A 14,028-nucleotide genomic window follows, 5' to 3' on the forward strand; every position below is an offset into this window, starting at 1 on the left:
CCGAAAAGGACCCTGCATCGGTGATGCAACCAAACTGTCCCTGAACATGTATATATAGAGTTGTAGCTGCAGGGTGGACAGAAGTGGTCCTGGAGATTATCATACAGAGAATATAGAATAGTGTGTTGCTGCTCTATGGCATTTAGAGGAAGTGTTCAACCAGGAGAATGATGATCAATGGTGGAGACTAACTACTCAGTGTACTTAAAGCTGCAATAGAGCCTGACAAGTTGTGTTATGATAGCACAGCCGGGATTATGGTCGCAGTATTAATACCAGACAGTCCATAAAGTACCTTTAACAAGCTGCATGGGCATATTCTTTGATGCTACTACACCTGAGCATGAGTAGCGAGGCTGCCTTTCTAAAAACACTTGTTTTAGAGGTACCGGCTATCAAAATAAAAGTCCCTCTCCTAAATAATCCCCCAAATCACTGTTGCTCACTGTTTTTTAATCCCAAAAATGTATCAAACTGGATTATTAAACACACCCATCAGTGATAACCTGCTGTTAAACAAACAATATCCATCTTCCTCGAGTTTTTTCCACAATCTATTGTTTCATTTCCATTAAAACAAGATGAGCACGGGTCAAACATAGCACGTTAGAAGTTAAAGTTTCTCACACTGACGCCACACACTGATTTTTCGATCACAGAGGCAAATCCAATCTGACACCTGAGCCATAACACAACCTAGTTGCCACGGTGACGGGTGAAAAACAGACAATAAGAGACACAGTCAGCCTCTTGAAGATGACACTGAGAGAAAATGTGACAAAGCCGAGTCTCGGAAGGTCACAGAGAAGAAGAAGAAGTTCTCACATGTAGAGCTTTGACTGACGATTCCATGATCCCCTCAACATTATCAGCTTTCATCAGCGTCCATCTCACCACGTTAGGAAAAGGTGATAATATGGTCTGCGTCGTGTGACAGTCTGCATGCTGCAGTCCATTGACCTCCACCAGAATCATCCCTTCTTTTCCCCACAGTCCTCTCAGCAGTGCCACTGTACCCGGCATTAGATCACATTTCAACTTTCCATCGAAATGGTGAACTCAAGGCTTCATAACTATGAACCAATCGTCCGTAAAGTGACGTCATGACAACTACGTCCACTTCTTATATACCATCTATGGATGGAAGCAGCTAAAATGTGTTAGCTTTTCTGAACAAATGACCAAAACACTTATCAACTGTCAAAAAAGTTGCAGATTAATTTGCATTTGATTAATAAAATGACTCCAAACTCCATCGTGCAGAATGTCATAAACTCTTGTGGCTTACGGCTCAATATTACACCACATATAATAACAGTAACCGCCATAACTTCATGGACCATTAGGTGTGTAGTCATATTAAAAGAATGCCCTCAACATTTATTAATATCGACTTGGACCTTCCTTGGATCTCCCCCTTATAATCATTTCAACATTTTATAGACTGTTTGCTCATCATAATGTCTCTTTTATGGTAATCAGTGTCATGTTTGCATTGTATTGAATCTCCACATCCTAAGAACAGTCAGATGGAGTTGCCTTGGAGTTGCCTGGCCAACCCACAGCTAACTTAAATATAATTCAACAGGCAACATTTTCTTCTTCTTTTTTTTTTTTTTTATGAAATGAAATGAAGAAGCGCCTTCAATTAGCTTAACGAAGTGATTCTGACATGCTGTGAATGAACCAGGCGGGGGAGAGAAGGGGGATGGCACCGGAGTCAGGGGGGAGTTTCAGGGGTTTTTGGGATCAGTAGCAGCACGTGGAGAAAGGAGTGGTCTGGGACTGGGATAATGGAACCTGGGAGACAGAATGGGAGGGAAACGGGGCTCAGATTTCAGACCGACGGGGGGTAAGGGGCCGGACTGATATTTGGGAATATACGAAGATTCATTGAAGGCAACGGGGACATAAAACTACAGCGTCTGGCCCGAAGCGGTCGGTGCTGATTTTCTGCTGCAGGTCCGGGTCCTGCCGCTGGATTCCCCCCACTATTTGTTTTTTTTTTGGGAACTTGTGAATGTCGAACGGTTCAGCTTTTGTAACAGGGGACACACACTAAATACTGAGAGACGACCTGCGATATCTTCGCACCTTTTTCCTTTTCCCCCTCACGGGCCCTGCATGTCTAATATTTAGACATGTTCAGCTTTATGGATTCCAGGACTGTACTGCTACTCGTAGCAACGCAAGCCTGTCTATTAGCCGTTGTAAGATGTCAAGAGGATGACCGTAAGTGATCGTTTTATTTCAATGACAGATGTATGACGAAGAAAAAAAGCTAAGGCTGTCACAAGGTGCATATTCTTCTGCAACAGGTTTATTTCTAAGCAAAGCACCTGAGCTTGTGTTAGAGCTTGGAGACATTTCTTCTCGCATCTTTTTACGCACAGAAAGTTCACGATTGTCTGGATATACTCTGTTGCATGCAACGTTATGTGATTGATGGTAGTTGTGGACCGTCTGTGAACCAAGAGCGCTGATCTCACTGTACCTGCCAGGTGTGATAAAGCGCAACTTCACAGAGTTGTAGACGTGCGTAAAAGTAATATGGATGGAGAGATGTGCCGAGTTGCGCAAAAATAACGCAGGAGATGTTTGTTTTTTGCTCTTATGGGGTTATTTATCTGTTGTTACAGTAGTGGTTTATTCTCACTGGAATGTACATTATGGAGAGGGGGAGATCATAAAGATTCTGATGTTGATCCCCTACAGCAGAGTGAGTTACCCCAACTACCCCTTCTTTCTTAAGTTTAGCAGCCAGACACCTGCGGGTGCTTCCGCGGCCTTGACAGGCTCTCCATTTAGCTGCAGATTCACTTAATGTGGTGGGGGGGAGGGGGAGGGGATGGGCAAAAAGTGAAAGGTGGTCAGGCTCAAGGGCCTTTGGTAAAGTGTTCACATTCCATTGCTGTCAGAGGGCATCCAGGCGAATCCTGGCTTGTTGGGGCCGAAAGGTGGACTAATGAACCGAAAGTTCAATATAAAGTGTTTATTTGAATATTATCTCCATTAAGAATCTAATAGTCATTAAATCATTCTTCTTACCTGCAGACGTTCTACTGTCTCAGTTTTTTTTAAGAAAACTGGAGCGGGGTTATTCCTCATCATTATTGATTTTAGTATCCACAAGGGACACTTGAAAGTGAAGGTTTGCCAGCAGATTGGAGCCAGAAATAATGTTCCATATGATTTCAGGATTTCCATCTGCAAAATAGATTACCCATAAGCTGTGACAGTCAGCCCAGAGAGAAACGGAGCCAAGGGCCAGGAGATAGGTGATCGGAAAAGAAATATGAGGAACGTTATTCCCAGAATGAAAAAAATGTCACATTTTTAAAGCAAAGAAAATGTGTATTTTTTCCAAGAAGAGAGCAGGAGAAAAAAAGGGAAAATACCCAAAGCCATTGCAGGTCTCAGGTTACCCTTTCAGAGTCCCTCTGGATATAATGCCCTTCTTTCCTCAGCGTTAACTGGAGGCAGAAATGTATCTGGGAGACGCTGAAGTGGTAAAGAGGTCCGATTGTGACCTCAGCACAGCAGGGGCTCAATGGCCCAAAGTCACTGAGATGGGACAAGGGTCAGACTCTTAGGTCTCAATTTTGTGGCCACTGACCGAGCGTTCATGCGGAGGACCCCATAAAGTTAATCAGATGGGGCAGTAGAAGGGATTTCAGGAAGTTACAGTGAAAAATATGGTGAAAACCCGAGTTGACTTTGCCGTCCTCGAAGTACACCTGGGTTCACTTTAAAATTTTTCATCGTTCGTTTTACCCTGGAAAACAGCATGGCTGCCAACATATGGGAGAGGAGACTTAGAAATGATCCTCAGTGACGAAAAGCCAGCTTTTCTCTCTCAACTGTGCAGTATACAGAGGAGCCCTTGTCCCAGGATATCAGGATAATCTTTCATATTTGGGCCAATGAGAGGACAGGTGCAGTCTTTTGACAGCGTACCCAGGCCCGTAAAAACGTGCAAGGTATGTGCATGAAAACAGACCTTTTTTTTTTTTTTCTCTGGCGTGTTTGAATTGGCATCTGACACAGCTATGGCTTCCAGATGGGGTTTAAAATGTGCCCCATGTTTATACAAGGCAATCGTTTGTGAATTGCCCACTCTGTCCGGTTCCAGAAAGACCTCATTCATTGGTGGCTGAGGTCCGTCAGGTTACCTAGATTTAAGCAGTGCTCAAAGGTAAATATAGCTACTGTACTTGCTCCTTCTCCTCTCACACTCTCAGCAGGTCGAACCCTGAAGCTTTTATTTTGGTGGGTTGACCACATTCACCCCTCAGGGAAGGTTCAGTGGCTCTAATCAGAGCATTTCTTTGAGCAACCGTTTGGCCTTCTGTTGACTTTTTAGGAAGCCTTCAGACTGGAAAATGAACAGGGATATGGCTAATTACTGAGTCCATTGTCAGACTACCTGAGTGGTGTCATTTAGATCAAGTACAGTACCTGTATTGTAACATGCCCCACCTCCACCACGTTCAGCTATGTTGTCTCAAGCTGTGGTCTGAAAAAAAAAAGCAAACATGTTTCATTTACTGAATGCAAAGTCTGTTGAGGGTGTCTCCTGCAATGTAAACTAGCCCTATATTTAACTTGGGGAGGAATTTAGGCACATGGTCTCCAGCTCCTGTGAAGTTCTTGGAGGTTTCCTGCAGGTCTTACTGCTGTGATTCTGTGATGTTACACTGCCACCCAGTGGCCGTTTCAGAGGTTGTTGGTGTGATTATTCAATAACTCGACTCAGAGTTGGTTATTGATAAATGGCACAGATGGCACAAGATATTTTTAGCCTTTATTCAATAGTGTGTAGTTGATTGGGAGACAGAAACTGTACAGAAAATAGGGGTGGCTTGCAAACAAGGGCTACAACATTTAGTTGATTAGTCAATTATGGAAACATTAATCAGCAACTATTTTGATAATCAATTCATTCTTACAGTTATTGTTAAGCAAAAGCGTCAAACGTTTGCTGGTTCTAGCTTCTCAAATGTGATATTTTCCCTGTAAACTGAATATACCTGGGATTTTACAACACCTTGTGCTGCAAGATATAATAAGGGGTATTTGGCACTATATTTGCTGACACTTCAAAAACAGAACTATTAATCAAGAAGATATATGGCAGATATAATGAATGTAATTGTTATTTTAAGCCCTAATGTAGACTGTGACACCCCAAAGGATGTTTTTATAGTAAAATATTTGTCCATGATGAAGGTGATGATCAGACTTCAAGTCTCTTTGTTGCCACTGAAGGAAACATTTATCATAACCAGCTCAATTGAATGTCAACGTTTTACACATTTCTTTGTTTTATATCTGAAAGACATGCTATAACTTACAGTAAATACAAGCAATGTTGTTTATAATAAGACTGCTTTTCATATCTGATGCATAATCTCCTTTTTCCCTCCCACTATCTACCTGTGTTTGTCCTCCACCATGACCTCACACACAGAGGAGGATGTTTCTAGCTGTATACAAGACGGACAGCGCTATAGCGACAAGGACGTCTGGAAACCAGAGCCTTGTCGCATCTGTGTGTGTGACACCGGAAGCGTCCTGTGCGATGAAATTGTCTGCGAGGAGCTAAAAGACTGCCCCAAACCCGAAATCCCATTCGGAGAGTGTTGCCCCATCTGTGCCGCTGAGCAGTCTCCACCCATTGGTCGTAATTTATTTATCTCACACCTCTCATAAATAAATTACTCTACGAGATCATGTTGTTTATTCTGGGGAGAAAACTAACCGACAGTTGGTATTAATCAAAGGTTGGCCGTTAACGGAATAATGGAATCAATTAGGCCTACGCTATACCTTTGATTTGAATACAGTTTTCTATCCCCAAAGCAAACAAATGATAAGAAATGAAGGGCAACAGTGACACATCTGAGCAGATTTCAGTGAAATGCTACCTCAACGTCATTTTTCCATAGCTGGCTCACCTTGGCCCCCATCTTGTTTGAATACTCTCCCCTTCTCGAGTATGATGTGAACATGTGGGAGTCATTAAGGAAATACCTCAGTCAAGCAGACACGGCTTCACATTTCTACTCTGTATCCTCTCGGAGGATTTCTGCAGATCTGATGGCAAGAAAAACGGTGACACTCTACTGAAAGAGCTATTCACCACGTTTCAAGCTGCCATCTTCTCCTGATAAACAGGGTCAGCTATGGAAACGCAAACAGTTGAGGAGCATACAGGAAATCAGAAGTGTCGCTGTTTGCAATGCATGCTTGTGGATTCAAATGCTTTATGAAATGCTTATCTTCCATTAAAGGCAACAATTTAGTGCTTATTAAGAAGTATGTAACACGTACAACATAATTTTTTCACATAGCATTGAACATCTGCTAAATTCATGATCTTGTTAACTTATTTTGTGACTTTATAGTTATTGAAATCTACATTTTTTTTTATTTTTGCCCATTTTATGGAGGCAAAAGGCTTGGACAGCTTCTTGAATTCTTCTTGAATATTTAACTTCAGAAATTTGGCTTCTTTTGTTACGTTAAAATAGTGTTTTGTATACATTTTTTCCCCTAAAAGTAAGGTATCAATAGTTTAAAGTAGGTAATAATAATCTAAAATTATTCTCAGTGATACCCAGCCCCACCTAAAGAAAAAATGCAAACTCATAATTTATCATTATTGCTACTTAACAATGCTCATTAGAATGGCCTACATCAGATTTAATGTTCTGAAAATGGCCTATTATTTTTGCTTCCTACCATTCCCTTTAACCCGCAGCTGCTTTGCTTCTGCTTCAAGTGCTTAAGATGGCGATTCAACCAACACTGTTTCAATCCTGATGGGCTCTTTGGGGGCCACAAATATGATTTGGTTGTGGTCGTTTAGAGTCGTTTAATCTAGGAAAGTACAATCGGCTAAGAGCAGGCAGACTTTCTGGGGTTGGTGTTGCCCTCATGTGTTGTTTCTGTGTGTGATCTGTTCACTAACTGTGATCTGTTTGTCCCCTCTAATCCACTTGACCACATAACAGGAGCCCCTGGAGCTAAGGTGAGACCCTGTCGGATATTAAGATGCTCTCTGTGTGTGTGGATATGTCTGTGTGAACAAGATGCTGTGTGTGTGTTTGTGTGTGTGTTTGTGTTTGAGAGAGAGAGAGAGATAGAAAGGAAGTTCTCCAGCACTTGCAATTAAATCTGAAACTATCCCAGACTCATACCGCTGCAGGACTTCCCTGACATTTATTGATTTAGAGGAGACTTTGATGTGAAAGAGCTTTGCCAATAGTAATAGATATCCTCCTCGACACTGTGTGCCATATTTATGTGTGTAATGATACTGTAGGGGAAACTCATTTTCAACTATATGCTGTTGATAAGTTCCGGATGCACTTTCCATATAATCTCTTAGGGGCAGGGTAACAACATGTGTGAGGAATGTCAGGTAGCTGAAAAAGATTTGAAAATATAATTGTAGTTTCTGATCCAAATTGCTGTTTTTATGCTTTATTTTTTCCAACATCAGGGCCAGAAAGGTGAACCAGGAGACATTACCGATGTAAGTTGACGCCACACGGTATAAGAGCACAGCTCGACATTCTTTTCATTTGAAAACGTTCTTTGTCAATTGTTTTGAAGTTTTCAATCTGTTGTAGAAGTTTTTCAACCTCACATGAACTCAACAACATACAACTCCTTAATGGCAGCCAGTGGTGGAGAAAGTATTCAGATAATTTATTGAAGTAAAAAGCAGCAATATACTAATACACCACAACAGGAAAAAAGTCCCTCATCGAAAAGTCACATGAGTAAAAGTATGTATGTATAAGCTAAATATACTTTGAGTATCATAGATAAAAGTATTTCAGGTAATTTGACCAAATATTAACTTATTATTCCTAATGTAAGTGTTAATTTGAAGTATTTAAAATACTGTTGGGCAGTATAATCTATACCAGTGCGTCAAATTATGCATTAATCATATTTATTTGTGTGTGAAAATTTTAATCTGCAAAGTCAGTCGTTGTGTAAAATGTATTGATAGTACAAAGTACGATATTCCCTTCTGAAGTGTAGTGGCGTAGAAGTATTAAGCAGCATGAAGTTAAGTACCTCAGATGTGCTTGGTTACATTCCACCACTGCTGGTAGCGTATTATCTCTGGCTGTGAATAGTTGTCAGTATTTAGAGAAATATTCATCTAATTTTGCGTTTATACCTCCAGCCTAAGAAAGAAAGAACGTTGAGTCAGAGAAAGAGGAGGAAGGTCCGTTAGCCCACTCGTCAGGAAGACAGCCAATCACAATAAGACCTCCATACAATCCTCCATAAAGAGTCCCCTAGGCCAGCATAGAGTAAGAGTAAACTCCCTGCTGTAGCGCTGCACCTGGAAATGCTTTGCCCCTTCCAGGGAATTGGAGTTCATGGCAGGAAATAAGAAGGCATTGTTTATTGTATGTTTCTTATAACGCTTTGCCCGAAGAGATTAGCCGTTAACAGGCTCTGCTCTGATGGAAGAAAGATAATGTTTCCCTTCCGTGTGCAAAGAGTTCGAAACCTCACGTGTCCAAATACATCTGGTGAATGTCAGCTTCAGTAGTGAAGTTTAAAGATTCTCTTTCCTTTCCTTCTCCAGGTTGTAGGACCAAGAGGACCAGGTGGCCCAATGGTATGCACCGATTTCTGCCTTTCTACATTTCCTTTGAAAGCTTTTGCAAATATGCTTTATGTGTAGAGAATTAGGTGCTAGTACAGTAGCAGAGTTCACAGCTGCTTCTTCAGCTCACTGAGGTAACACCTGAAGTCACCGACTGCTTCACTGTCTCCCGTTCACCAGGGCCCACCAGGAGAGCAAGGACACCGTGGATCAAGAGGAGATAAGGGAGAAAAGGTCAGTCGAAAAAAGAAATCACTTCCTCTCTTGTCATTTTCAGACCAAAAGGCCGGCACTCGGCTCCTTTAAGAAGTACAGTATGTCCTATTGAATGGGATCGCTGCAGGTCTTCCGGGGGGTGAGGTGGGTGGATGGAGTATCTGCTACAGCTTGCAGCTTTGCAGAATGGTGGCCTTTCATTGAGCAGCTCAGTCTAACTAGTCATGTGTCGTTTCCATTAGGCGGTGTGGTCCGCCGACGTCTGGGTTGTTTAACAGATGTGGGACTGTAGGAGACTCATAATGTAAACCTCTGCTGCTCTCCGAGGCCCCGAGTCAGTCAGTGTGGGAACTCGCCGCGTCGCCGGCACTCGCCGGGGCTTTGATCAACGCATTTATGTAACAAAACTGTGATCACGGCTGCAGGCGAGGAGTTTACATCTCGTAGTTATCTTGTTTATGCAGATTTGAGCACAAAGCGAGTTGTGTTTTGGCTAGCACAGGCTGAGCAGCCTTTTAGGTGTTCAGCACATTCTTTTCTCAGGATCCCCTTGCAGGGTAATTTGTCACTACATGCTGAGGTATGCCAGCTAGTCTGATTCACTCTGATAAATCAACACAGTCTACCTACAATCCTTGTATCTTGGCGCTGTGAGTATTAAAGCTCTTTTTTTTTTTGGTTTTTTTATCCTTTAAATGTCTGGTTTGGATCAGTTTGAGTAGACAAACTTCAGTCATGAAGGATCATCAGTGCTGTTTGGAGAAGGTTCAACTGAGCATTAAGATTCTGTCGGTTTCTGACAAACGTAGTCCGGTGGTGTGTCGTCTGCCAGCAACCGTGTAATGATTTATCTAAAATACTACTCAGTTCAATTATTGGCACAAGAGCCTCAAAAGCACCAATCAATCAATGATGACTTGAAATGACTATTTAACATTTCCCTGTACTATCATATACTAAAAAGTCAGTGGTATTTGACTTTGTGTGTTTCAAGTAAATAAAGTAATACGATTATAACAATACAGGATGATTATTTCTCAATGATACATGTTCATTTCATATAAAGTTGATGGTTTGAAAATCAAATAAAAAACTAAATATAAGCTGCATATTTGAGTGAAGTGATGATTATTAAAAGATTTATCGATGAGTTGATCAACAGAAAAACTATGAAAACTATTAAAGCGTTTAAAAAAGCTTAAAAACTTAGGTTAATATATTGTTATTTATTGTTTTTTTTTTTGTTTTTTTACTTCCTCGCATTTTATATATGGATTTTACTTTTTAACAGCTTGCAGAGTCATAGCTTTATTTTCTTATTATTATCTATTTCAGGGAAACACTGGTCCCCGCGGCAGAGATGGTGAGCCTGGAACCCCCGGAAACCCTGGCCCCCCTGGACCTCCAGGACCTAACGGACCCCCTGGCCTTGGCGGAGTAAGTATCCCATGACAAGTCGGGGGCCGGTTAGCATTCAGTGCAGACGTAGGAGCTGACAGGTTGGACACTGATGCGGGGCCAACAATGGGCTCACTCTGACCGGGTGGAATAAGCATCGAGAATGGAGAAATGGGGCGAGGAGAGAATCCAAGAACACAAAAGATGTGGGACATTGCCGGCGTTGGGAGGAGGCAGAAAGACAACAGCAAGTAGATGCAGAGAGAGAGAGAATAGATCGAATGCCTCTCATTCTTTGTAAGAGAAAAAGGAGGGAGGAGGTGGATTGAGGGTTGTGGGGGTGGAAGGATGGTAGACTTGAGGAGGGGAAGAGGGTAGGGGGGCAAGGAGACTCTTTGTGAAGGAGAGATGAAAACTGTTCACATGCCCCATGTCTCTCCTCTGTCTGGATCTGGATTCACATAATAAGCTCTGCTGCTCCCGGTCTATTAAAAGCTGATCCTCTCGTCTGCCTGACACAGCATCCTCCACGCATTTGGCTCCCGACGTGAATGTTTGAATTTTGCATCATAGCGACTAAAACCAATATTTTAAAGTTGATGCAGTCTGAAGTATTCCTCCTTGTTCAGATTTTATTTATTTGGCCTTTCATATATTCCAACCAGATGCTTTACCCTGCAGTCACATCTGGACTGAGATGTCATAAATGTATAAAGAAGGCACACAAAAAACCTTCATATAGCTTGACAAAAAAATATGAATGCATCTCTTTTTTCTTTTGCCTTTTCCAGAACTTTGCTGCTCAGATGGCTGGCGGTTTCGACGAGAAGGCCGGCGGCGCGCAGATGGGCGTGATGCAAGGACCAATGGTGAGCGAGCGCTGATGTGACCTGCTGCCGCTCCTATGTTGTTGTTCTTTTCACAGTCGACTGCGATGTATCTGCCTGGATGCTGCGGTCTCGGAGGGGTCGGGAGAGAGGAAAAATTATTAGGCAGAATGTCTCTCCGCCTGAAGGCCTCGGGTTAAAGATCGACGCTGGCAAGCATCTGCCCTTCTGAATGGTCTTTGACACAATCCTCCTGCACTTTTACCTTTCTGGAGGAGCAGAAACAACTTCCTTACACGATCCTGAGAAGCGTCACGCGGTTGTCAAATATGAAAACGACAAGATGGACATCATTCACACCACCTGGAGAGGAGATACCCATGTAGGATTGAAAACCATCAAGGACGAGAGGAATACGATTCAAGAAACATCTCAGCGATTGGTAGCTTCCCCTCCTTTATGGTTTTGGGAGAAAAAGAGATTTTAAAAAGACAAGAAACTACAAAGTTCTGGGTCCTGATGGAAAACAAACACCTTGCACGGAGTACAGTGGGGTCACTTTATAAATCGAGGAGATGGCCATTGATCATCTTTATATATCAAGCCCATGAAAAACCTCTGCTGCCGGGGTTTGGCATGGCACCTTTCCTGATATGGCGCAAGGAGCACACTGGGAGCTATTTTGGCTTAGATAGCCGCAGAGCAGCTTGGCAGTCTCAGCCCAGAGGAGGAAGCCAGGAAGTGGGGGGGGATCAGATGCCCACAGCTAGCAGCAGTCTGTGTGGCTTCACTCCTACTGACTGTCCTTCCACATGTCTGTCTGAGAGCTCACCACAATACTGGGCCCTTTTGAGGCCAGCCCAGGTTTACTTTGGCGTTTGCCAGCCTGCTGGGGGACAGAGGGGGGGGAGCAGTGAATGAATAGACTGTGATGTTAAATCACAGTTAGGCTTATAACCCCTTATAGACCTACTTATATCCGTACACCTACATACCAAACCCTCAAACAACGCTCCCACTGAGATGTATGCACGCATAAGCACGCCTGTCCCTCAAATACACATTCAGAAAGTCCAGAAGATATAGAGCCCCATTGATTAGTTTCTACCGGCTGAGGTTAAAGACGTCCCACACCCAGTGAAAGGTGACTTTCATTCGTTTTCTGAGGACCACTGTGCCGCGCTGTGGCATTTCCGTTGGCTGCTGTCCCTTATTTTATAAAGTACAACCACAACGCTAAAATGCGGGTCTGTAAAAGCAATCCTACTGAAAGGAATATGTTTTTATCCGACAGGAAAAGCTGCCACAAGTGATCAGGATCAAGCCTTTTTTTTTCCACCAAATAACTTTTTTGTGAAGCCTCATTGACACCAACGTTTACAGTCCATTTGTTCCTCGAACAGCTGATTTCCTTTGCGTATGTTCGTATGAGATCTGGCTCATCACCTCCACAGAATGTGATTTTTTCCCTTGTTTGAGCAGCGATGCGTGACGCTGAAGTAGAAATCACTTTGGCGTGTGACCCCAGCCAGAAGCCCCCACGGAGCAGATTAAGGATTCAGTCAGAGAGAAGTTAGTCGAGGAGACCTCGCCTCCTGTTTTGATGCCTGAAATCTCAACAGCTCAGTTTTGTGTTATTTTTCATTCAGTGTCAAAGTGGAAAAGAAGTCACGTAGAGTTCAAAGCAGCACTGTACAGAGCTACCACCGGTAATCTTTCAACTGTAGAGACACGCAACAGGTGGGAAAGAGAGCCGAGGGTGAGAAGGAGGGGGCACTGACAGTAAAAAAAAGAACGTCGGAGAGCGAAAGAAAGTCCAAATGCAGCCGAGGAATTTCAAACGATTTATGGATTTGACAAGTGGAGCCGTTGAGCTTTGTGTAGCTTCAGGGCAAAGCAGGTGATATTGTTTTTTTAAGCTTCTGACAGAATTCAAATAGACAAAAATGAGTCCTTTCCCCACAACACACACACACACTTTTATGTGTTTGTGTAGTTAAACAGTGTGTATTGCTGCAGGATGTGATTATATGTCGTTAGCCTGATGTTGTGCTGTCTCTCTTCTCTCCCTCAGGGCCCTATGGGTCCCAGAGGACCACCTGGCCCCACCGGATCACCTGTAAGTACATCCTGTATGCCCCCCCACATACACACACACAAGCCACATGCACCTGTAGACTAGATCCTGCGTTCAGCCACCGACAGACTAAATCTCATAATAGTAATGTGCTCCATGCTGTGTACATGCCTCACTGTCTACTTCCCCTGACTGTGAGTAATAACAGTAATGACCCCAAAACGACCAGTGACTTTGCAAAAACACCACAGGCTGTCAGAGATCAATGTTTACACACGGAGAATACTCTCACATAGTCTCAGAGCTGCAGGCGGCGGGGCTTTTTCCTACACAGGCAAACTGTAGAACATCTGACGAGTCACCTTTCACAGAGTCTACTGGGTTTACACCCCGCCTCACTCTGCTCTCGCCCGCAAACCCAGATCTACCTGTAGCCCTTTGAGCCCTCCCAGCCTCCCGACTTAAAGCTATTAAGTTGTAGGCGATGCCAGATGACGTGCCTCAACTTGAAGGTTTAATCACCCTGAACCCACATTTGGAGAGGCAGATTTTCTCCTTGGACGCCTTTGACTGCTTTTATATAGGATTCAAACAAGACTTACACACAAGAGATGACTCGACATTTTGTAGGGAAGAAGTGTAACATTGAGAAGCTCCAGTACGACAACGTAGACATACAGAGATACACTGCTACAGATACTATAAAGAAAGCAGTTTTTAATCATTATTGGTGTAGTTTTACTAGTTACATCTGCAGGTATGTAAACTATTTTGCTAAGATAATGAAATTAATTTACTGTATAACTAATCTGTAAAATAGCCATCATATAACTAATGATGATTTCTGTTATGTTAAAGGTTTTTAGAACAAG

At 42.8% G+C, this 14,028-nt stretch overlaps 1 protein-coding gene across 2 annotated transcripts in view; it reads left to right on the forward strand.

Annotated features, from left to right (window-relative positions):
- The first annotated feature begins 1,897 nt into the window (after positions 1-1,897).
- Positions 1,898-14,028, forward strand: part of col2a1b (collagen, type II, alpha 1b) — a 40,736-nt gene continuing 28,605 nt past the window's right edge. The window contains exons 1-9 of one of the 2 annotated variants that reach the window (XM_084039164.1): positions 1,898-2,232; positions 5,471-5,680; positions 7,017-7,033; positions 7,508-7,540; positions 8,618-8,650; positions 8,819-8,872; positions 10,190-10,291; positions 11,044-11,121; positions 13,154-13,198. In XM_084039164.1, coding sequence (XP_083895290.1) covers positions 2,142-2,232; positions 5,471-5,680; positions 7,017-7,033; positions 7,508-7,540; positions 8,618-8,650; positions 8,819-8,872; positions 10,190-10,291; positions 11,044-11,121; positions 13,154-13,198 — 663 coding nt within the window. In that variant the 5' untranslated portion in view covers positions 1,898-2,141. The remainder of the gene's footprint in view (positions 2,233-5,470; positions 5,681-7,016; positions 7,034-7,507; positions 7,541-8,617; positions 8,651-8,818; positions 8,873-10,189; positions 10,292-11,043; positions 11,122-13,153; positions 13,199-14,028) is intronic. The other variant, XM_084039165.1, reaches the window with a different exon arrangement.

The sequence above is a fragment of the Eutrigla gurnardus genome (genome assembly GCF_963514095.1).
Source record: "Eutrigla gurnardus genome assembly, chromosome: 2".
Lineage (NCBI taxonomy): Eukaryota > Metazoa > Chordata > Actinopteri > Perciformes > Triglidae > Eutrigla > Eutrigla gurnardus.